Source organism: Scleropages formosus, chromosome 24 (assembly GCF_900964775.1).
Source record: "Scleropages formosus chromosome 24, fSclFor1.1, whole genome shotgun sequence".
Taxonomy (NCBI): Eukaryota; Metazoa; Chordata; class Actinopteri; order Osteoglossiformes; family Osteoglossidae; genus Scleropages; species Scleropages formosus.
Window position 1 is genome coordinate 7,042,617 of NC_041829.1, and position 24,226 is coordinate 7,066,842.

The 24,226-nt window shown below is 42.8% G+C and overlaps 1 protein-coding gene across 6 annotated transcripts in view; it reads left to right on the plus strand.

Annotated features, from left to right (window-relative positions):
- The window catches only part of LOC108936513 (protein piccolo-like), a 93,003-nt gene extending 70,546 nt beyond the window's left edge, over positions 1-22,457 (plus strand). For 3 of the 6 annotated variants that reach the window (XM_018755912.2, XM_018755907.2, XM_018755908.2), the window contains 8 exons: positions 13-196; positions 1,069-1,263; positions 2,595-2,774; positions 4,079-4,202; positions 5,753-5,823; positions 16,638-16,772; positions 17,493-17,638; positions 18,403-22,457. In XM_018755912.2, coding sequence (XP_018611428.2) covers positions 13-196; positions 1,069-1,263; positions 2,595-2,774; positions 4,079-4,202; positions 5,753-5,823; positions 16,638-16,772; positions 17,493-17,638; positions 18,403-18,546 — 1,179 coding nt within the window. In that variant the 3' untranslated portion in view covers positions 18,547-22,457. Of the gene's footprint in view, positions 1-12; positions 197-1,068; positions 1,264-2,594; positions 2,839-4,078; positions 4,203-5,752; positions 5,824-16,637; positions 16,773-17,492; positions 17,639-18,402 lie in introns of those variants that run through there. The other 3 variants (XM_018755910.2, XM_018755911.2, XM_018755913.2) reach the window with 3 other exon arrangements.
- The last annotated feature ends 1,769 nt before the right edge of the window (positions 22,458-24,226 follow it).

Sequence of the window (24,226 nt, forward strand, 5' to 3'; positions counted from 1 at the left end):
ATGGGTCTCCAGGTGCTGATCGACCTGTCGAACACGGCGCAACTGGACAACACGCCCCGCTGGTTTCCCTTGAAGGAGCAGAGCGACACCATTGAGCACGGGCGACCCCACTCGGGACAGGGCAGTAACCAGCAGTCTCCGAAGCCCTCGGTCATCAAGAGCAGGAGCCATGGCATCTTCCCTGATCCATCCAAGGGTAGGGAGGGCTATACGTCATGCTCACCCTCCACCCCTCAACACCACATCCTCAGCTCTATCGAAAACACCCTTCCGTTTTGATTTGTACCGTGCATTGTAGCTTCCGCACCATGCAATTTCCATTTTACGTCAGTCCCATGATACACTCTGCCCAGAGTGGAGGATGCATCCTTGAGCCCTGAACATCGCTGGCTCCATTATCAGGCATGGCTGCCCTGACAATGAGGCTTGCATTTGTAAACACACTGCTGGCTCAATGCTGTAAGGGTCCTGCTCAAAGCATGGCAGAGACACCCCCGATTTGCTCCCGTGGCGATTGATGCTGAGCAGATAACCGTCCGTCGTACCTGTCAATTACATGCCGTGGGTGGCGCCCATCGCTCACCCTGGGCCGGCCCCCAGAGGCTGATGCCAAGCCAATTAAGACAATAAACATTTACACTCACAAACTCGGCTGGAGGAGACGGAGGATACATTAAACTCTTAAATATGTCAAATGGAAGTAAAGGGATTGAACTGTGCTTAATCATCTTAATTAAATGACGATAACAGTAATTATAGACAATGGTCTTTTTGGCTTGCTAACAAATAACAAGTCCAAATCATCCACTCTGTGAAGGAACAGAGAAATTTGATCATTTTTTTAATGGTTGCTTAAATGTCAGACTAACTGCATGAGAGCTGCAAATTATTTTGGAACACAGATGTAACAGGAATGCCTAGGGACAGTGGGGAAACTTAGCCAGGAGGGGTGGGATGGAGGCGATGAAGCAGCACAGTGATGTAGAGTATAGCGCAACAGTGATGTGTACTTATAAGCCTTGGAGATGTTGCTGATGCCAAAGCAAATGATGGAAACTGTTGTTTTAGACATGCAGGTGCCCACTATTGAGAAATCTCACAGTAGCCCTGGGAGTTCCAAGTCCTCCTCCGAGGGACACTTGCGCTCTCACGGACCGTCGCGCAGTCAGAGCAAAAGCAGTGTCACTCAGGCCCACCTGGAAGATGCGGGCGTTGCCATAGCGGCCGCCGAAGCAGCTGTCCAGCAGCTCCGCCTCCAACCAAGTAAACGGCGCAAATAACTTCCTCAGCATGGCAGCTTCTCTCCCATCCGTCGCTACCTTTTTTGTCCTTTCGTTCTTGTCCGTTCTTTGTTTTTCCTTTTCCTCCCCCTCTTCCTTTGTTTTCACCTTGTCACTCCAGCGAACACACGGTCTGCTCACGATTTATTTCTTTCTTTCTCTCCCGTTTGCGTAGCTGAAGTCACGCACTTCACTAAGCTCACTTTTCACAGTTTCAAACGATGACCCTTTTTTGTTTACTAAAAAAGGGGAGTAAAACTGGCTGTTTAAAATATTAAAACTCATTTTAAACATCTCTCATTCAGTAACCAACGGACTGAAGAAAAAGTAAACACCAGCTGATAATACAGGTTCGGCCTAATTTATTTGTAAAACTCAGCATTTGCTGTTAAACTAAAGTTTGCTTAAAATGTCATAAAAATTCAAGGGTTAAATATTAGCAACACAGATCTAATATAATGCTCAATATAATGCATATATAATGGGCATATAATGCATTATCCTGAAAAGTCCCGGAACTTAAAAATAATATAGGACTACGAAGAACAGCATGGTTAATCAGCACTTTACATGTGTAATAAATTTTCCTAAAAATATGTTATAAAGCATTCCAGACCTGGATATGATGCTGTCCTATACTAATGTTTAAATCCACATCACAAAAGCATCAGCTGAGCTGCATAACTTACATACAGCAGATGATTTCAGGCCAGAGAGAGTGTTTTATCAAGACTGCCTAGAAAACCTAGCATACTGTGAAGTCTTTTGCCCCCAACAAGTTTGTTCCTAAGTTACCCCTGTCTGTCTTCTCGTCCCCGAATTCAGAAACCCAAAGCTGTCAACACTAAAACGGTTTTCCTATTTAAAAAAAAAAAAAAAAAATGAACTGCTGTTTTCAGAGACCACATTCCAGGATGCAGGTGGAAATCTGCTCTAACCTCTACACCTTCTGTTTTTCATCTTGTCTTGTTTTGATTTTATTACATTTTTTAATTATTTTTTTTTTGATAGGCACTGTACTGTGTGGCTATCAAACGACAATCGCCCAGTCCCACCCCCCCCCAAAAAAAAAAAAAACATCAAACAGCCAGTTTTGAAAACTGCTCGACCCTTTTGAGTCGCTCTGCATGCCATTTCTTCTTTTTCTGGTGTCCGGACCCACGACGCACTTCAATAGAGACAATGAGCCCCAGAGACCTCTGGGAAGGGAGCACTCCTTGTGTTGTGCATGCGCTGATGCGTCGTACAGTAAGCTGATTCCATGCGAGGATACACACTTTGGGTTTCCATTTCACCCACACGTTACGGCGGCAGTTGATAAAAGTGGCCTGGCAAGTCGCGCCAAGAAGCAGTACAGGCACAGCGTAGCGGGAGTCCTCACTATTCAAAGGACTCAGTCTGACTCTCTGCCCGCGCCAGCCGTTGAGAGCAAAGACACAAGTCAGCTGACCCTCAGGAAATCGAGGTCTGAAGGAACGCCCATGGCCGACGGAGGTGAGAGACGCACTCCTCTTGTCGCTGAGAGACAAGAGGCATAAAGTACACCTAGAATAACCTGGTAAAAAAAAAATAATAATAATAATTACTGTGTTCCCCCCTTATAATTCATGATGTGAAACATTTCTCCCAAGGCTGTCTGGTTGTTCACTAATACCACGAAATGACCGCCGGATGCGATCCGGTGGGCATCCCTGTCTGGGTATGGAAGGTGTGTGGAGGCCAGCTGTGATGGGTTCTGCTGCCTATGCAGGCATGTGTGTTTTTCTCCCTGTCCGAATAGGCAAGCTGTCACATTTAGTGGTATCAGAGAACACCCAGCTTACCACCCTTTTCCAGCCCACGGGAAAATGTGCACATGAATTATGCCGACGCCATACCAAGCCACACATCTCATATCATGTTCCATATTAATCGGAAACAGCTGTAATGAACCCATTTATTTTGTTTCCAGTATACTAACATACCCTCAATTTACCTGTGCAAAATGTCGTTCACTATCTGAGTCATAACTACTGCTAAAGACTAGGATAATGGATTAAATCTCTAGGAATAAATGCAGAACAGTTTTCAGGTATAGCAGCGTAGGTCAATTCAGAGTAAATTTTGCAGTTATTAATAAAGCTGAGCAAAAGTTAAATATTTTTAAAGGAAAATCTATATAAATTTCTATATAAATAAAGGCACTAATCATTTGCAGTTGAATAAAATAATACTTAAACAGTTCTGTAGTGGAATAAATGCAAATTTGATCACAGAATCGATATACTGTGCAAGGTATCTGGAGATTTCCTTTTTTGACGAATACGCTTTGATCACTTACATGTGTGGCTTTGTGTATACACATTTGTTTGGTATTCCTTATCAGACTGCGAGAGTGTGTTGTGTCTCTGCCAGATCTGTGTGATGTGAGAGCGTAGAGGGCCCTGTACATCTCGGTGCATGCACTGGCTGTCACGGCTACGTCAGCGTACCTGTCCTGTGCATCCATGGCTGTGTGTGCGCTGCTGCGGCTGAGCCCTTTGTGGCTTTTCGCCGGGGGGGGGGCTCTGCGGTCACTCTGCCACGTCTCGTGATGTGTGCTTGTAAACGGGGGTGGGGATCGTGTCGTAGTTGCGACCGGTGGCCGGTTCAGGTGGCCGACCAGTGCCAGGTTCACCTTCCTTAAGGGGCTGGCGGCCTGCTGGAGGATGGATGTGGGACAGACGTTGGATTTTGCACTGGCGTGGCAGTGGGCTGGCGGAGTTTGGGGGGAAAGGAGCTGCCTGCAGCTCATGTGGTCCCTTTCATTGTCCACACAGCAAGGCCTGGGCACAGGGCACCGGACGTCGTCGTGACGACCACCGCATCAAGCGGCGGCTTCAACCTAGAAGGCGAAGGTGGAGGCAATGCCATCGACAGCGCTATCTTCCAGGTTCCCAGAATGTGAGTGCAACATCCCTCTCCTAATAAACCAATAAAGTCCCATTCCTCTCCCTTCCCAAAAACACTTTCCCAATAAATCCCAATAAAATATTTGAAAGGATGATCGTATCAGTAATCTTACCAATGATGCAATGATTCCTTCACTGCTATGACGTGGACATGCCGTGTTATCGGGAATCTCCGCTTTTCCAGACACATAAGGATTTCAATACGAACTGAAAGTCGGGATTTAGCTTTCTCATTCCAAGTGTTCATCTCCACTTAGTCAAGTCACACAGAAGTCATGCTAAAGTCGACATTTCTAATTCTGACAGCTCTTCTGCAGCTTATTAACTACGTGCAGTGATTACTCATAGTTAATAGGATCAATAAGAAGGTTAGTTGCATCGGCTGCTCTCTTTCCCTCTGGGGTGCAGTTGTTCAAGATCGTCATTTTTCAATCTTCTCTTAAACCTTTTTTTCTTTTCTTTTCTTTTCTTAATGAAATTGATTAACAACCAAACAACATAAGGTCACAGAAATATAGTGATAGAAACTGACACTGAGAAATAGCCAATACATCCATGTGTAATAAATAAGGGAGAAAGGTTGCAGTATTCTACTGGTATAATCACACAGCACCATCTAATGTGTTCCAGAAGGCTGACCAGACATTCCAGAATTCATTTCAATTTTCATGCAGATCAAAAGTTAATTTTTTAGCGAAAGAAAGTTACACATTTTAATCGTACGTATATTTACAACGGGAATGTCAGCCGTAGACTATAGAAGTAAAATACGTGTTACTGCTAAGTATATAGGAATAATCAGCCTAGATTTCATAACAAATTAAAAAAAAAAAAAGAAATTCTTAAACTTTTAACATGGATTGTGCAGTCAACCCTAAGAATCAGGTGTACAATAATCGCTTAAAGATAACACTCTAATTCATTTCCTTCCATAACCAAGAGTACATAAATACCGATCTTTGATTTGTTTAATACAAAGCAGGGGTCTCAGCTATTGAACTTTACCGTTGGCTATATAAACAGATCAATATTGCCCTCTGTGGAGAGAGTATCTGTAGTTAATGTTAATTGCTCTGTGAGTGAGCTTGGTTGGCTCTCTGCTCATCGGTGCTCATTAAAGAAACCAAAAGTCAATTATTAGCTGACGACCTCTGACCCCTCCGACCTGACAGGCAACTTAATTAAAACCTGTTTTATGATGCTTCTTTAATGAAGCCATTAAAGGTCACTTGAGGTCTACAAGTCATAATAATTTTTGAATACCTGAGCCCAGGTATAAAGACTCATGTTCATCATCAGCATGAAAAGAAATGAACAATGACATGCTGCTGATGAAATTATATTGCGTTCTGCTGCACCTTAGTACTATTAGTGTTAAATGCTGAATGAATAACTGTGTAAAATGGATAACTTGAACTGTAAGTGTAAATGTAGAAGTGGCAGCAGTAGTAAAAGTTGTGGCTGTTATTATTCTACTTGTGTGTGACTTGTGTAACGCTGATACAAGCCTTCAGCAAGCATGTCATGTCTACTCTGGGACAGAGGGAAGACCATCCCCAACGGCACAGACAAGGCAAGAGGACCAGACTCGCTGGGGTTTGGAGACTCTGAAGGTAACACACTGATGCAGGAGACATCTGACAGGGGTTCCTCAGGCGAAATGTAAACTTTTGGTCAGTTCCCTGCCTTGGAGCACTCAGTTTCTGCTGGAAGACTGAAATGATAAGGGTACCACCCTCATTTCCAACATTTCTGCCTTCTAGAAGAGTAATGTAATATAAGGTAGAAGATAGCATTTTCTTGGCCAAGTACTTTCGGGTGCCCAAGGAATTTGATGTGGTGGATGTTCATGAGTAAGTACACTGCGGCGATGTTTGAAGAAAGTACAATGTACATTGTGAAAGTACAAAATGCTGCATAAATAGTATCATTTTTTAAAGGGATGTGTATGAGCATACCTAAGTGGTATGGTAATAGAAGGGGAAATAGCAGCGGAACTAAATATAATGAATTAGTTGTGTGTGGCCAGTGCATGGAGGAAGTGGCCACATGGGGAGGATCTGGACATAGAAGGATTGTCAACAAAATAGGTTTACCAAAGCCAAACCAAAACAGACGCCTTTTGGGCAAAAGCACCAACAAAAACCAAATAATACCACAAAAACCCTCTCCAAGCCCTCTTCTAGCCCTCAGACCAGCTCCCTTTATAGTTCATTCTCAATGCCCTTAAGTGGGTGCAGCTGGACCTCATCATTCTCATAGGGCAGGGGTCAATCCATGGAAGTTGTCCACAAGTCCTACCTTCTGCCCTAGGTTGAACCGCCCATCAACTCACAAAAGTTATAATTAGCATAATTGTAACTTTAAAAAAATACATCAATAAACATATGCTTTTAAAATATACTGTGTATATGAATTTTATGCACCTACTCATGTGATGAACAATGGTGCATAAAATGGAAAGATACAAACTAAGTTTACTTAAGAATCATGTCTGCAGCTGTGTCTCTCTTTCTCCTAATGTAATGCACAAATTGTATTTTTTTCTGAGATGTCCATCACTTTGGAGAAAAGTATCTGCTGAATGAATAAATGAATATTTTATATATATATATATATATATATATATATATATAATGTTACTAGTTCAAAGCCTTTACTGTAACCTGTTTACTGAAAGTGGAATTTTAATGTGCATTCAAGTGTATATGGATTATGATGTACACTTCAGAGGTTTTGCCAGCTAGAAGGGAGGGCTTAGAAGATGTCATGGCTCGTCTTCAGCGATTAGTTACTGTTAGATGCGCTCTGATGGTCTCACTTTCCTTATTGGACTCATTGGAGAAATGAAGTGAAGATACATGTCATTCAAGTGTATTGTTGAAACACCTTAGAGTAAAGTAAAGAAAAAAACCTCTCAAGTTAAATGGTCAAAACAAATTATAATGATATCTATTTTAACACACTGTGTTTCTAAAATCGCGTTGTTTCATGGAGTTGGCAAAAAAAAATCTCTATGCATCATTTTAGCTCAGGGTTCTGTCCAGACCAGTTCTGAATGCTGTTTCACAACTCATAACCTGACCTTGACACACAGAGGCCCGCGGTGCTTTATTGCTCCATGTGCAAACTTTCATCCTCATTGCTCATTGCTTTTAATGTAGAAATTGCTACAACCTGGTACTCAATACTGTAGCAAATCTAGTATGTTCATAATGTTAATATTTAGGTCCTTGTTGAAAAAACATAAACTTTTCTTGATTCCTGAAAGATAGAAACACTGCCTGAGGATTATACTTTCATACAGCTTATTAATCTGCTACTACAAGCTGTAACATTTTTCAGTAGTTCAATTTTTTTATTTAGGACTTTATGACTACATGTCAATAATGCATTTCACCACAAATAAAGCCCGAGCCTTTTCGGCCATTCTGTGCTGTCCTCCAGTGGATTTCACCTCTGCCAGAGAGACCTCAGGGCAGAAGATCAGATGGGGGATAATGAAAGTAACTATGGCTAATGCTCGATTAGCTGCAATAGACATAACTCCTATCTCATTCTAGCAAAAACACAATGTCATGGTCCTACAGTCTGTAACCTTTGGGCTGTGATCTGTCTTTCCAATTTCTGTCCAGAATTGGATGGCCCATTGTGGTAGCTTATAAAGTAGTTATTGTTGTCATGCCTTTTAACCAACTTCTTGTCTGGTTATTATCATAAGTTCTGCACTATTCAGTTCAATTCAGTTTATTTTTATAGAGCGCTCTTCTCACGCTGTGACAGAGAGTGCTTGAACAAAGACATAAGGCAAAGAAACAAAGAAGACAGTTGACTACAGACTAGCATAATACATTATCTTTGCTTTTATATAACTTGTAAGTATGCCTACTGGCCACGGAGGAAAGGAACAAAAAACTCCCAACTGAAAGTCGAGGGAGTAAAAAAACCTCCGGGAGTCCAAGTGCTAGTAGCTGCCCACCTTTCCTGGGCACACTAGATTAAACAAGACTTCTAAGTCAGTTTACAACTAATAATAGTATTGTTGCTGTATGATAACCTGATTTCCCAGTTCATCAAGGTACATCTCGTCCATCATGGCAGTTGGTCATCAACTTCAGTCAGCATGGGGTGCTTGTGTGATGGCTGGCCGGCCTCCAACCAACCAACAAACCAATGTCAACAGCCGCTCATCCCGAGCGGGGTCACGGCGAGCAGGGTCGCGGCGAACGGGGTTGCGGCGAGCCGGAGCCTAAGGCCTCCTCAGGTCTTATTGTACGGAAACAATGTTCAACAAGAAGAAATTGTTATCAATTTATAACTTAAAGGAATTAGACAGTTTAATACATTTTACTACAGAGATGGAAAAAACCGAAACACAGCCAAGCGGAATAACATTTCTTAGTGATATGCCCGAGTGAACATGTAGGTCTTTAGTCTGGATTTAAAGGCTGAGACACACGGGGCATTTCTGACAGTAAATGGTAGACTGTTCCACAGTTTAGGTGCTCTGTAGCTAAAGGAGTGACCTCCTACTGAGGTCTTTTTGATCACAGGTACTTTAAGGTAACCCGCATCCACTGAATGAAGATATCGTCTTGGAATGTAAGAATCAATAATCTCACAAAGGTAAGCCGGAGCACTGCCATGTACTGCCTTAAAACTCAGAAGTAGTATTTTATAGTCAACTATGAGTGTAACCGGGAGCCAATGCAGCAATTTCAGTAAAAGTGTTATGTGGTCGTACGTCCTATTTCTAGTAACAATTTTGTACCAAATGTAGCCTGGATGCAGTCGGCTATGGACAACCCGATAATAACGCATGACAGTAGTCTAACCTACTTGAGACAAAAGCATAAACCAGTTCTCGGCATCTTGCCTACATAGGAATCTGCTTAATTGAGCTATCACACACACACACACACACACACACACACTTGTCCCAAGCGGAGTCACGGCGAGCCAGAGCCTAACTCAGCAACACAGGGCGCAAGGCTGGAGGGGGAGGGGACACACCCTGGATGGGACACCAGTCTGCCGCAAAGCACCCCAAGCAGGAATTGAACCCCAGACCCACCTCAATTTAGCTATATTTAGCACTAATATTAACATTTACATTTATCCATTTACGTGATGCTTTTCTCCTAAGAAGCTTACAGTGTTATGTTACTGCTTCTTTTTTGAGTTTATGGTCTTTAGAACTCATCTGCCTAAAATTATACTACTCCTGGGGGGGATGGTGGCACGGTAGGTTCAGCCAGTGTCCGCTGTGTGGTGGGTTTGGGGTTTAAGCCCTGCTTGGGGTGCCTAGTGATGGACTGGCGTCCCATCCTGGGTGTGTCCTTTCAACCTTGTGCCCTGTGTTGCCGGGTCAGGCTCCAGCTCACCGTGGCGCCACTTGGGACAAGCGGCTGTGAACGATGGATGGATGGATGGATGGATGGATGGATATACTACTCTTGAAGGAGGCATTTGATACTCCTTGCTGTAGTCTCACCCATTCATTTCCTGTGGTCGATCAGATGTGACCACACGTACCACAAATGTACAAAATATGAATTAAACACATCAGATCAGACAACAGAAACCATATTTAGCATAAAGAAAAGTTGGCCAGAGCATAACCCGAAGGTGAACCTTCAATGCAGATATGGCTGTTCACCGTATCCTCACTTGCACCTGAGGCCGGCTGTGTGCGAAGGCAAAAACACCAGCAGAGCGTGGTGTACTTTTTCATCTCCCTCTCGCTGTAAAACAGTTGCATCGAAGCTGCAAGTTTACTCTATGAAGTAGTGCAGTGACGTCCAGTACCGCGGGAAGAGGAATTTGTAAAACGGGATGAAGAAAGCGTGAAAAAGTCTGATTGCCTGTGCACCAAGCACCGCGCCTTCGCTTCCTGGAACGCCAAATTAATTCTCGAGACACGATGACTGACAGTTTCATTAAGACAAAAGGATTGTTTTGTAATTATGTAACTGTGCTGCTCGATTCCACTGGGATTAATTTTCTCTTGGCTGCACAAAAACGACTGTGTCCACGTAGATATTATATGAAATGTCCAAGTGCAACGGGAAGGTCACGTGTGGTAGGCCTGTTCATAGGAGCGTGGATAAAATCCCAGGAGGCCATGTCCAGACTACTGATGCCCCCAAGCCACAGGGCAGCAAAGCAGTTAAGGACACTCACTTTGAACCAGAAGGCTGATGGTTCAACTTCTTCAGTAAAAAGCTTCACTCCGATGATCCACATAAATGAGTGAAACTCTGAGCTCCTTTTTCTGGTTGAGTTAAGAATGCATTTCCTTTATTACATCACTCTAGGATGTCAACATAAAGTCCGAGGAGCGCAACAGTTAGAATATCCCAGCGATCTTTCTGAAACTCATTAGGCCTCCTCTAATTTCCTTTGGTTGTTTTGCTCATATCGGAAGGTTCGGTAAACACTATACTCATCACCCAAGGAATAAATTTGAATTGTCTTTTGCTAAGGGGATTAATCTGCATCATTTACATTTCATTTAGCTGACGCTTTTCTCCAAAGCTACTTACAATGTTAACTTTATGATTATTACAGTTACAAGCTTACAGTTATTTACCCATTTATACAGCTGGGTAATTTTACTGGAACAATTTAGGGTATGTACCTTACTCAAGGGTTTACTGCCAGAGGTGGAGTTCAAACCTGTGACCTTTTGATCTAAACGCAGTAGCTGTAACCATTACACTCCCAGCTGTCCCGTTCATATGAATATATGTTTATATGTATGCTGGACTCGTGTCTGGATAGCACAATTGTATGTAGATGTACACATGTTGCTCTGACCGCGTGTGAAGGAGCAGAGGAAAAAAAAAACCTATTATCTTATTTGGCTGGAATGAAATGGGCTAAAAAAAAAAAAAAATACTAGCTTTGTAGTTGCATGTTTCTCGCCTTGGCTAAAGATTTGTGAGTCGGGCTCTTGTGCCATCCTTGATATTCAGAATTGGTGACACCAGAAGGCAGAGTAACTTCCAGCACTAACCTGTAAATCTGAATCAATTTACATTTATGAAAAGCTTAATGAGGGTCTTTTTATGTCAAAATCATAACGCTGAATGAACATGGAGATTCTTAATAATTATTATTTCCTATAGGTAAGAGTAATTATAAAGCGAACTGATGCAGTGTTCCACCATATAAGGGAAGATGAGTCCCTCCAGAGCTAACTTCCCTTGTCATGAATCAGGAAAGTATTTTTCTCTTTTGTACTTAAGTGATCATTTATATCCATTTGGGTTAAGGCTGGCAGGACCCGGAGCAGCATTTACATCTTTTACTCGTCTGAAAACCAGATCATTACCTCTGATCACTTCATTAGGATAAAATGTCTTCAACTTAACAAGGCTTTTCGAGATACTGGGGTATAATAACTAATATTTAGTGGAGTACCAATTTCACTTTTGCCCTTTGATACACTTAAGTTTTTTTGTGAGATCAGATCGGTGAAGCTGTTAATTAAGTTTTTTTACCAGCTGTAAAGTTTCCCTTTTTCTAATTCGGTCCAATTCAATTTATTTTTATAAAGCACTCTTCTCACCAGGGTGACACAGAGTGCTGAACAAAGCTCTAATGATGAAGAAGGTTATTGTAAATAATGCAAAATTACTGTTATTGCATATAATTCACAACAGACTGAGGAAGCAGGGAACAATGGAAAGGGAAAAAAAAACCTCCCAATGCTATCCTTAGGGAGAAAAATAATCCGCTGGGGGTCCAAGTTCGTCGGTGCCCAACCCTAATGGGCATTCTGCTGTGGAGACGGGATCTGTTTGAACATATGTAAGAAGTACAGCTGTGAAGAGTCAGCAATAGTCCAAAGAATTTGTTGTCCAGTCCAAGGTTGCTGGTCCAGTCTGTCGTGCTGCACTGCTCAGCTTCCAGCAGAGAAGCGTGCCAAACATCAGGGGTCGGGCAGGAGCTCCTAACGAACGAAAGAGTCGTTTCTAATACCGCGGTATAACACAGTGAATGGCTCATCAGAAAGGTCAGACACGTGGTGGTTTTCCCTGCACGTTGCCATCGTTGTATGTTTCTGAATCTTTCAAATTACGGTTCACGGACATAAACAACGAGAGCATCAGAGGGGTCTTATGTAACGTTGCGGTGATTCAGGCCGCTTCAGGTTCGCCCTGTCCGGAGGACATCTTCTGACGTGTCTCGGTTTTGTTGTGCGTCGCCCTTGTGCGGAGACGGTCTGCCTCGGAGTGGATGTGAGCGGCGACAGGAGCAAAGGGCTCAGTCAGCACCGTGGCTCTCTGCGCCGTCCCGATTTTCGTGCTCCTGTGGACCAATGAATGATTTATGGGATGTCAGAGGCTGTCACGACACGGCTCTGTGTAGTGCACTAGAGCGCGTGGATAGGAAGTAACGGCCGTGGGGTGGGGGGGAGGTCTCTATGTCACTATAAATAGTCACAGGGAGCATGCTCATGTGACCCCCTGTGGGACAAGGGTGGGATAAGACAGGAAGATCCTTAGATTATGGAAATTTGCTCCCAGGTGGTGGGGCCGGGGACACGGCTTGTTAGCGCCCTGCTCATTAGTGTGAGTTCCCTCCTCCCCAGAGAGCTCTGTTCACCTGCCTTAAACAACAGGCCTAACTGGTGTGCTGCACCTATGCTACAGGATAAACAAGCGACAGACACGCCATGTGGTCAAAGATGCTGACCGGGGATTTCTTACAATTACTCATCTTTTTTTTTTTTTTTCCTCAGATAACTTAATTTGAAGTGAGTGCCTATAATAAAATTCTCTCCTCATGTACAATTGTTTATCTGAAACTTTAATACAGGGTATAATTAACAAGCTATTTGAATTTTGAACAATTGTGTGTGATTGCAGACTGACAAAGCCCCGATGAATGAGTCCAGTGGGTAAAGAGAGCTCATTTCCAGTTTGGTTTATTTCAAAGCTAATAACAACAGATGCTCTGTTGTTAGTGGTTGAGAATAATGTTTAGCTTGTTGAGAAAAGTTTGATTCTTTACTGCTGTTTAGAAGTGTGTGTTTGTGCTTAAATTATGCTTAGAATTTGATTTCTGTGTCAAAATGTTTTTTATTGCTTATCCCTTTTTTTTTTTTTTTTTAAAGGGAAAAAAAAAAAAAAAAAAAATCCCCTGCCCATGAGCTAGGTTGGTAGTCAAGGTGAGGCAAAACTCAACACTAATCTCTGATTGGTCAGCAATAGTGAGTCAAAGTTTATCATCCTGTTCAGGGTCACTGCGTCACTGAAGGACACAATTACACAGAATTGTTCTTGGATGAGCGTTGTCCTAAAATCTCTCTCTCTCTCACACCCGCACACACACTGAAACCACTTGTACCAAGTGGGGTCGCAGTGAACTGAAGCCTAACCCGGCAGCACAGGGCATAAGGCTGGAGGGGGAGGGGACACATGCAGGATAGGACGCCAGTCCGTCGCAAGGCACCCTAAGCGGGACTTGAACCCCAGGCCCATCAGAGAGCGGGAGCGGGACTAGGCCAAGCCTGCTGCGCCAACACACCCCCCGTCGTAAAATCAACACTGTCTTAATTTATATATTGTGTACTGGTTGGTGGGGGTGCAACCCTGGGCAGGAGGTGGGAGCTGACAGACAGCTCTCAAGGGCTTGACCCTCTACTAATTGAATTATGGTGACCAGCTGCGCCCACTTGGAGGAAATTAAGAGGGATTATTGCAGCAGCTGGCCTGAGGACTTCAGAGATGGTGTTTGGGGAAGAGCTTTTTTTTTTTTTTTTGCAGGGGAGACTTAGATTTTTGCTTTTGCTTGAAAGGGTTTTGACTTCTGTTTTTGGTTGTTTTATTTCAAATACACCTGTCTGTCAGATGAACCTGTGGTTCCAGCCTGCACGGTTTATATTTTGTTTGGAAAAGTTTGCTTGTGAATGGAAGTATTGTGGCACACAGCACCGTGGATGTGGAGAAGGAGAATGCGGAGACAGCATTCATGACAAACAATTTATCTGAACACCAGCACAAGGGAAATGATGCCCTTGGTCCGAGAACCCCGCTTCCTCTAGGACCTGCGTCTACAACCAGCCTTCCCTACCTGGTGCCTTCAGGCTCTTTCCCAACACACTGGCAGCAGCAGTCCACCCACCATTTCCCCCTGAAGTGCCCCCAATGGTTACAGACATTATTTACAGATTTCCCAGAATGCAACTATTTACACAAAACAAGTAAAGCGCGTCGTTACAGTATGATTGATCGATTTACGACTTAGCAAAAATGAACTTTGAGATTTCCAGGAAATAATTATAAATGTAATTATATGAAACCTTTTTGGGGCAATCTCAGATTTGAACTTAGTTTCTCTTGTTGGTCACTGTCTCGCTCACAAGCCGTAACCTGTTGTCTAGCACTTGGGAAAGGATGCCTGGGTCCTGGTTCGGCTCGGTGAGTGAAGTTGGCCCTTATGCCGTGTCATCATATTAGCATAAAAATGGGAAACTAATGGGCTTTGAACCCTTAGGTCCGATCTAAATGTTAATGGGAGAGTTGTTTCTAAGTGGGATTTTTCTGTGCCGCCAGCAGGTCTGAGGAGACTAAAACAACATTGTCTGCACCGTAACACTGAAGACTATTACATATTAATCTGTACAATTAAATTGTAAACTGATCTGAGCTAATGGCTGTAAAGTTTTTCTGCAGCATTTCACAGGTATGTAAACTTTAAAACAGTGATCATTTATCTGTATTATTAATTGTGTGATGCATTTCCTTATTGACTTTTACCAGGTAATTACTTGTCCCTCATAACATGTATTTTTACAGTCATCCAGCAGTGGTCATTAATGATTAGCTGTACATCAGTTAATTTACAAAGTGTGTTTGGGTTATAATAAAGGTTACATATTCTGCACTATTTTCTGAGTGGGGGGGGTGCGATGGCGCAGAGGGTTTGGCCTGGTCCTGTTCTCTGGTGGGTCTGGGGTTCGAGTCCTGCCGTCCTGGGTGTGTCCCATTCTGGGTGTGTCCTTTCCTCCTCCAGCCTTGCGCCCTGCATTGCTGGGTTAGGCTCTGGTTTGCTGCAACTCCACTCGGGACAAGTGGCTGTAGGTGTGTGTGTGTGTGTGCGCGTGATTTTCTGAGTGAAAACAATGATTTTACCCAAAATATCAATTATTTAAATCAATGCCAAAAGGATATGTTCAGCGGAACAGGGTAAGATGGCTTTTCTTACTGGACATGGAAAGAATGGCTTTTACTCTTAGTCCTTCTGCAAATACATAGTAAGTGTCTCCCCTTTGTCGTTTTGTTTCCTGATGACATCCAGGTGAGCTTTTTTCATGTCCCAGGATGGTATAAATAATCCCATGTCTCTCTAACTCCATTAGGCCCACATGGATCATGCTTTATTCCATTGCATGTTGCCCCACCCACTCGTCCCCAGAGCCTCTACTGTGAGGCTTTAGTGACTTCACTTATTTCTGTGATCTCTTCTAAGCTGAATGCAGGGGAGAGCTTTTATGCAACCCATTTGCCCCTGCGAACGCAGCCCAGTGGACAGGGAGCCTTCTGGAAGCTCTTACATGGCGCACGGTGGGAGAAATGTCCTGACGCAAGTCCCCTTTTGGGACGTGTAATGGGTGGTGCCGCGGAGTCCGATGAGGCCGGATGAGTCAGCGCTGCGATGAGGATCTCTCGCTGGCAGTTTCACACTCGCAGCTCAGACAGACATTTTCAGGAGGTCCTGGAGACAGAGACTTTGTTCCTGGCCCGGGGCATTTTAGTCCAGAACACTGGTTGGGCTAAATTTAAACTGTGTGCTGCATAATCTTGCCATTCATTCAGGTTAGAATCTACATGTGATCCCTCAGCACTGCTGAATCCCTTGCAGCATTCAAAAATGGTCTCAGAACTCATCTTGGACACAGACATGGACACATGGACATCTCTGTTTCTCTGGTAGCATAGGAGCCTCGGTGTTTCCTGCGACTCACAGCCCATAAAAAGCTCACAAAATGCATAGAGAGGATAATAAACCTAATAATAATAATAAGCTCCCTCACTCCTTCAGAACTACTGAATCCCCCTCAGCATTCAAGAAGTGTCAAAACACATTTTCCACACCCATTTATCTCCTAACCTTCTCCATAAGCATTTGATACATTGTCATAAATAAATAATCTAATAAATATCTCCCTATCACTTATATATATATATATACTGTAGCTATGTGTAATGTGATGGCAAAGACTGTGGTATTGGACTAACTGATAATTTTGTGTCCACACATCTGTCTCTTCAGTCTGTTGAATAATAGTAGTAATAATAACAATAATAATTATTATTATTGTTATAATAAACATGTTTTTTTTCAAATATTATTCTTTTCCTGATTGGAGAAACCCTGCCATGTATACTCATACTCTCTCTCTTTCTTTGTGAAGGTAAAACCCAGGTGATGGGGGAGATCAAAATTGCCCTGAAGAAGGAGATGAAGACTGAGGGAGAGCAGCTCATCGTGGAGATCCTTCAGTGCAGGAACATAACCTATAAGTTTAAATCTCCGGACCACCTGCCGGGCAAGTTCCTCTCTAAAGCACCCTGACCGGCGCATGTGTTTTGCATTAATATCTGTCAGCTGGTAGCTTACATAACACAACACTACTGTAACTGTCACATCCCAGCATGTGGAAAGTTTATTTCCAGAGATAAAAACAACTATTGATTTTGTTGATGCCTTTCACCGAGGCAGTTTTCATTGTTAGGATTTGTATAATAATGCTCTTACACTGATTTACCCATTTGTACAGCTGGGTAATTTTTACCCCATCAGCTCAGGGTAAGGTGGTAAAAAGATTTGAACCTTCAGGTTACGAGGTGATGGCTCTAATCACTGCGCCACCTACTTGCACGTACACGTAGGTAAACAGATAGAACATCATGTATGTTTCGTAATGTTCCCGTGCTGTGGGCTCAAATTCCAGTATCCAGTGAAAGCGCTGGAGATGAGCAGTACGGTTGCACAGCAGGTAGCCCTGGTGTCTCACAGCTCCCGGGCTGTGTGTTGGACATGGGTTGCAATCCGGCTCAGTCTTTGTTAAGTCTGCATTGTCACGTGTTCACGTGGCTTCCTTTGGGGCGCTCTGGTTTCCTCTCGCAGTCCAAAGATGTGTTTAATGTAAATTGATGACTTTAAATTTCCCTTTGTCTTTGAATGTGTGTGTTACAGAAATGGGTGAATGACTCTATTGTGTATAGGGCAGTGTGTGTCTAAAGGGGAACATGTAAATGTGCCGCAGACCTATATGTGAAGCTGTATGTGGTCAACGTGGCAACTCAGAAGAGAGTGATTAAAAAGAAGACGAGGGTGTGTCGGCACGACCGCGAGCCGTCCTTCAACGAGACGTTCCGCTTCAACATGAACCCTGCCGGACATTCCATCCAGGTAATGCCTGGGACGAGCAGTGGGGAGCGCAGTCAGCGAGTCGACCACTAGGGGGGGCCGTGGTGTCTGCGGTCTGTGCTTATGGCCAAGTGTGCCATGCTATTATTATCAGTGCCCAGTTTCCCATTAGGGAATGTGGACTTAAGGCCTCTGAGATGTTTACGGGCTGAGAATGAGATGAGAAAAAATTAAAAGCAGGAAAAATTAGACCAATAAGGAGAAAAACTCTAGAAAAAAGTTTACGAGGCAAAGATTTAATGCAACAACAAAAAAAGCATAATTCCAGAATTTTTCATCATTTCCAGGAAGTTTCTTATTCCTTACCATTAAGTCATATACGCCTTTACAGAAATGTACAGGACACGGACCGTGGTGGCCTTGGGTGGATTTTCACGGCACATTTAAAAATAAATTATTGTCCCGAGGGGGCGCGGTGGTGCAGTGGGTTGGACCGGGTCCTGCTCTCCAGTGGGTCTGGGGTTCAAGTCCCGCTTGGGGTGCCTTGTGATGGACTGGCGTCCCGTCCTGGGTGTGTCCCCTCCCCCTCCGGCCTTACGCCCTCTGTTGCCGGGTAGGCTCCGGTTCCCCGCGACCCCGTATGGGACAAGCGGTTCAGAAAGTGTGTGTTATTGTCCCGAATATTGTAGAGGGACTGATTATATTTGTTTTGCTAAAAGATTCATTATGATGGTCCTGACATTCTGATCTGTGAGTTGTCAGACGAACCGCACAGCCCTAACTTCTCCGCCCTTGACCTCCTCCAGCTCTTCCTGGTGTCCAATGGCGGAAAGTTCATGAAGAAGACCTTGATCGGTGAGGCCTACATCTGGCTGGACAAGGTGGACCTACGCAAACGGGTGGTCAACTGGCACAAACTTCTGGTCAGCTCCACCCAGACCCACCCGTAGGTGCTCGAGGGGGGGGTCACCTCAGGAGGCGACCGCCTCGCGTCTCGAACACGGGGAAGACCGGGGGGGCGGTGCTCGGGCAGCGAGGTAGGACTGAGTTTGGGTCCAAAGAAGTTTGCGGGAAGCGGCCGGTCCTGCGTGTGTGATGAAGCGAAGAGGTTCTCCGGGACGCCTTCGAAGGGGGAAACGCGAACCGCGAGGTGGAACCCACGGGGGTCTCTGGATGGAGCAGCCGGCCCCGCATCACGGCAGGGAACCGCATCTACCGGAGAAAACCGGGCCAGGAGACGTGGTGGAGACACTTCGAAGCCGGAAACTCATTTACGTGATACGGGCCTCCCCAGATCTCCCAGCACCTAGAAATCTGAAATCCCGCTTAATTTCGCCGGATTCACCCGGTATTACTTGATTCCTACTTTCTGGCTGCTTGCATTGCGATATTTTGACAAAAGAAAAAAAAAAAAAAGAAAGATCCGATGAGTTCCGTAATTCGTCCCACATGGGTGAGTTTTTATTCGCTGCTGTCGAGCAAAGAATACGTGTACATATTTAATTTCTTGTTTAATTGTGTTCAGTCGTTCATATGATGCTGGAAGATGTCAAATTTAGAATTCTGGTCAGGGAAATTTTCTTCTGTTCCTGTTGATATAAAACACAAATATATAGAACATATTCATAACTGAGGGAGAGTCAGAAAGAAGGCGCTCGTTGAGAAGGATATCATGAAACATCCCTTCGCTGCGAAACCCCTCCCATTCCCATTCCACATGTATGTATATTTAGCTGTAGATAATCCAGAAATAACATGTAAGAGGAAAAATGTACAAAGTATAAGATCGTATTTATTAGAGCAGATTTAAAAGGAGATTATTTTGAACCTAAGCAATTCTTCTGTGCTCAGACGCGCTAAGGTACCGGGGTCGACGTGGCCCGCGAGCAGGCGAACCCGGCACCCGTACCGACATACACATGGACCCCCCATGAAGTTTACTTTGTACATAGTAAACCTTTCGTTGCTTGAGATACGACAAATATTCCCGTCGCAGACAATCCACACGCACCCCCGATACACATTTCCGATAAGTCCTCCGAATGCAGAACATTGAGCACAAATGAGAGAGTATGTATATTTATTTATTTTTTGCAGAGTTAGATTATTAACAGTCGCGTTCCTCGAGTCATAATAACAAAGTAAGCGATTTTACTTTGCTATATATTCTTGATATCGACGGATCTCCTAACATCCAGCGAGAGAAATGTCACGACCTTTCGACACACGTCGCCGTACTTGTGAGCCCCGCCAGGTGATTGCTTTGCACTACGTGATGCCATAGGATGTACAGTATAAATGTTTGTATTTTCTATTTGTTATTTTAATTTAAAGGTGCTAGAGTCTGCCGTGTGTTCCTATCGCCGACGAATGCGGTCTAACTAAGACGGTTACCGAAGCAAAAAAAAAAAAATCTGCCCTTTGCGAATACACACATTGCAGTGTGAGGCGGTCCCTCTCGTGCGGGGGCAAGAAGGAGAATGTGCATTATGGTGTGTTTCCCTTTGTCCGATCAGGTCAGGTCTCAATCACAATTTATCGTCTTTTTTTTTATTCTCTGTGGCCTGGGGCCCAAGGGGTCAAAGCGGACCGGCTGTCAGAGAACCCCCAAACGGGGCCCTGCTCCTCGGCCCCCCGGCAGGCAGAGAAAAGCTAATTAGCTGCCGGTAATTGGCACCTTCCGCGGTCTCACTCACGCACACGTAGGTACCACCCGCGGAGGGCGTCCGCAGTGTCTCGACCGCGTCGCGCCAACGCGACCGTCACGCGTGAGCCAACATTTCCGATCAGTGTCACGTCCGTAAAACGTTGTCTCGCGTGCACCGTGTTTTCGTGTCTTTAAAGTAATAATTTAAAAAAAAAATCTATTTAAAAAAAAAACAAAAAAAAAAAAAAAACAAAAAGGAAACAAAGGAGCTGTACAGTGTCGTAACGCTACAATTCTGGTGTGGCCGTGTCCAGTCTGAATTCTAGGTGTTCTCCATCGTAACTAGATGTTCCTTTACTGCCACGAGTCTCACGAGTCCGTCCACCTACGTGGAGATGAAGAGATCGGTGCGATGTTTCATTTAAACGGAGCGTTTTCTTCACCCCTGATGGCCTGTAGCATGTAGTCACAGTACAAGCCATGGATACTGCCCCCTACTGGGGGACTGCAGTACTGTACTGATGCACATACACAATTAATGATCATATCATTTTTTTTTTTTTTTTTTTACAACTACCATATCAACATCTTCTCTGAAGCAGCGTTAATTTCGTTATACAGGATTTGTGTACCCTGTCATGCGTGAACCCAACCACAACAGAAAAGGGGGGAAAAAAAATCATGTGACTCTGCACTACTGAGTTATTAGTATTACCACACATGCCACATAGTCCAAATGTCAGTTTTGCCCCAAAAAAGTGTTCCAAGGTTGGTTTTATGCTAAAACACACGTTTAACATGTGCCAGCCATGGTTTAATAACCAAATCCATAGGTTCAGTTGAAGTGATTCTATGCAACATAGACTTTGTGCTTTGAATGCATTTTCTTAACATCTGAAAGACGAGCGAACATTTTGTCTGAAGATAACAAGTCTTTTAAAGAGAATTTTACTTTCCATTTGTATAATGTTGTGAAAAAAAAATAAGAATATCAATATTTTTCATTTTTTTAAATCAAACAGTCTTGGGTCCAATTATTTACATGTGCAGTTTGAATTAACGTTCCTCTCGGTTTTTGTCGTTGCCTTCCTTGTGCTCTTGTTTGTTATATGCAACATTGTACTTGCACAAATGCAGCAGTGTTTTTTTTTTTTTTTTTTAAATTTTATTTTATTTCATTTTATTTTATTCTCACCGGATCAGTTAGGATGCCATTAGAGCAGGAATGATCTGTGGTCAACAGCAGAGCCTACAGTGTGTGTTAATTTAGGTTTGTCGTACGAATACTCTGTACATCGTAGATGATGAGTGAGCCCATGGTTGCATCTTCAGACTTCCCTCATATAATTTTTTTTTTTTTTTTTTTTTTGAAATTTTCATCAACACAGACTGTTTTATTTGTACCTTTTCACTATATGCCAAATATTTGAAAAATATTCTGCCTAACACATGCAGTTTTACTTTAAAAGTTCATTCAAATGTGTTCTCTTAATTTAATTTGTTGTTATTATTACTATTATTATTATTATTATTAGTACAGCTCACACGGTAAGATCAGAGGAGAGGAATCAGCTGTGGGGGTGTCGACCGAGCTGATCTGGTCTTTGGTTCCCTCTGTTACCCTGTTTTTTTTGCTGTTGACCAAGAGACAAAGGGGTCTCACCTTTTATGAAGAAGTGAACTGTGAGAATGTCCTTCCTTTCTTTGTAACCTTTGTAAATACACAACTTTTTTTTTTCTTTTTTCTTTTTCTACAGGAGATGATCTACATATTAATTTGGTCTGACATTGAGCATGTGAATGTGGAGAAAAAAAAATAGAAGTTAAACACGATTCTCTTTGACTGTACGTGTATAATTGTGCAGTGACGTGATCAGGTGATCATGTAATTGGCTAAATAGAGTGTGTGCTGTTTATCCATCGAAAACCTGCACAGCAGACCTGAAGTTTAAAAAAAAAAAAAAAAAAAAAAATGAAGAAAAACAAACAAATCTTAACATGAGTAGCTTCAAGAGAATTTAAATGTTTTCACACTGGATGTTGCATGTTATGTTGGTGGTTTGTTAATATTTTTGCTTCCAGATTCTATTTAAAAAAGAGAGAAGATGTGTATAAATTTATTTAAAGGCGTATGCTGACTGTACAAAGACATGCTTGTAAAACCTGTCTGGGTTTTCACTCTATGTAAAAATGGAAAAAAAAAAAAAAAAAAAACATAAATCTAATGTCATGGTTTTGTGGTTGTACACAGGAAGTATTGAGCTCTTCGGCAAATTGTGCTATAAAAACAACTGTTTTCCCAAGTCTAAATAATAAATATATATATAAAAAAAAATGGTCCACACGCTTGGAGCGTTTTAATAATGCTGCAAGTTTATTTAAAAGGTTCCCTCACAAAGCCATGCTGATGTTTGTACAGAGAGGGGACAGTTTCTTACTGTTCACATACATTATAGCACTAGATGATGTCTGAAAAAAAGAGGACATTTCTATACTTATATTGAAGAAGCACTAGAGATGTGGTTGCGCGTGTGTGTATGAGCACATCCATGGAGACAGAATGATAGAAGGTTCTCGCTATTTTAGGTAAACTGCAGGGTTTTACATTCGAAACGATGTGAGAGTAACAAATTTAATGTATCGCAGATATTTGGTAATGAATCCTGTAAAGGCTACATAACCTGCTACTTAGTGTTACATTCACACGGAAGATAATAATAATAATAATAATAATAATAAAAAAGTGTTGTGTGTGTCTCAGGAGCTTGGTGTCCTTCTTGCGTGCTGCTCTCAAACGACACTCCAGCTTTCTTTGGACTTCGATAGCCATCATAGACGGGGCGGCTGGGAGCTACTTTCGTGGTTAGAGCTGCTGCCTTTGGACCCAAAGGTCACAGGGTCGAATCCCCCTCCAGCTGTAGTACCTTACGGAAGGTGATCACCCTAAATTGCTCCAGTATTAAAAAAAAAAAAAAGGTAAATTACTGTAAGTAGCTTAACATTCTAAGTTTCTTTGAAGAAAATCATAATGTAATAATATATACTGTTATTATCATAGTTGTTTTCGATGATAATGAATTGAAATCGTTTCCTAGCTCTATTACAAGATGAAAAAAATAAGGAACCGTGTGAAGAAATGCATCGTCCTCACAAGGTAGGTTCACAACTTTTTTTTGTATAGAGTACCAATGAGAAATTTGCATTCTTGATACAATTTTATGTAATTAGTATATAATTACACAATTACTATATGAGCAGATTTAGTAAACTATATAAACACGGCTTATGAGGCAACAAACGGTGTGATGATTAGTAGTTGTCTTACCTTTAGGAGGTTCCAGGTACAAATCGCATCTGCTGTAGTGCCCTTGACTGAGGTTCTTTATGCTGAATTAAGGCAATAAAAATTACCCAGCTGTATAAATGAGGTAGATCACTGTAAGTAGCTAAGTGCGGGAACCCACCATCGTAAATCACTTTAAACAAGGGCATCATGTAAATAATTACAAGAAAAACTGAGTAAATGGATAGGGTTTTTTTTTCCGTGTATAAGTAAGCAACTGCAGTGATTTTAATTCACCACATCTGTGTAGGGCCTGAGTGAAGGGTCAACTGGTATCAGTTTTACTGCCACAGGTAGTTCAACGGGTCATTGCGGCAGATTTTATTTCGCTGCTGTCACAATTGACTTTTAATAGGATTACAGGAGAGTTTATTGCTTGATGGTCTCCGTTGTGGTAAACATGCTGTTACATCAAGTCACTCTTCACCCCATGACACAGCTCTGGTAGGTAATTGGAATTGGTGTTCGTGTGTGTGCTGTTTCTTTGCTCTTTTCCCTATTCCTGGTTCTGTTTTTATCTGCTGGTTTAGACACTCTAAGATTCTTAATTGCCCTTTTGGAAAAATCTGGTGATAATTACTGCTATGTTTCCTATTTCAGTCTCTACATGGTTTTTAAGCCTTGTAGGCCTTGCTGGTGT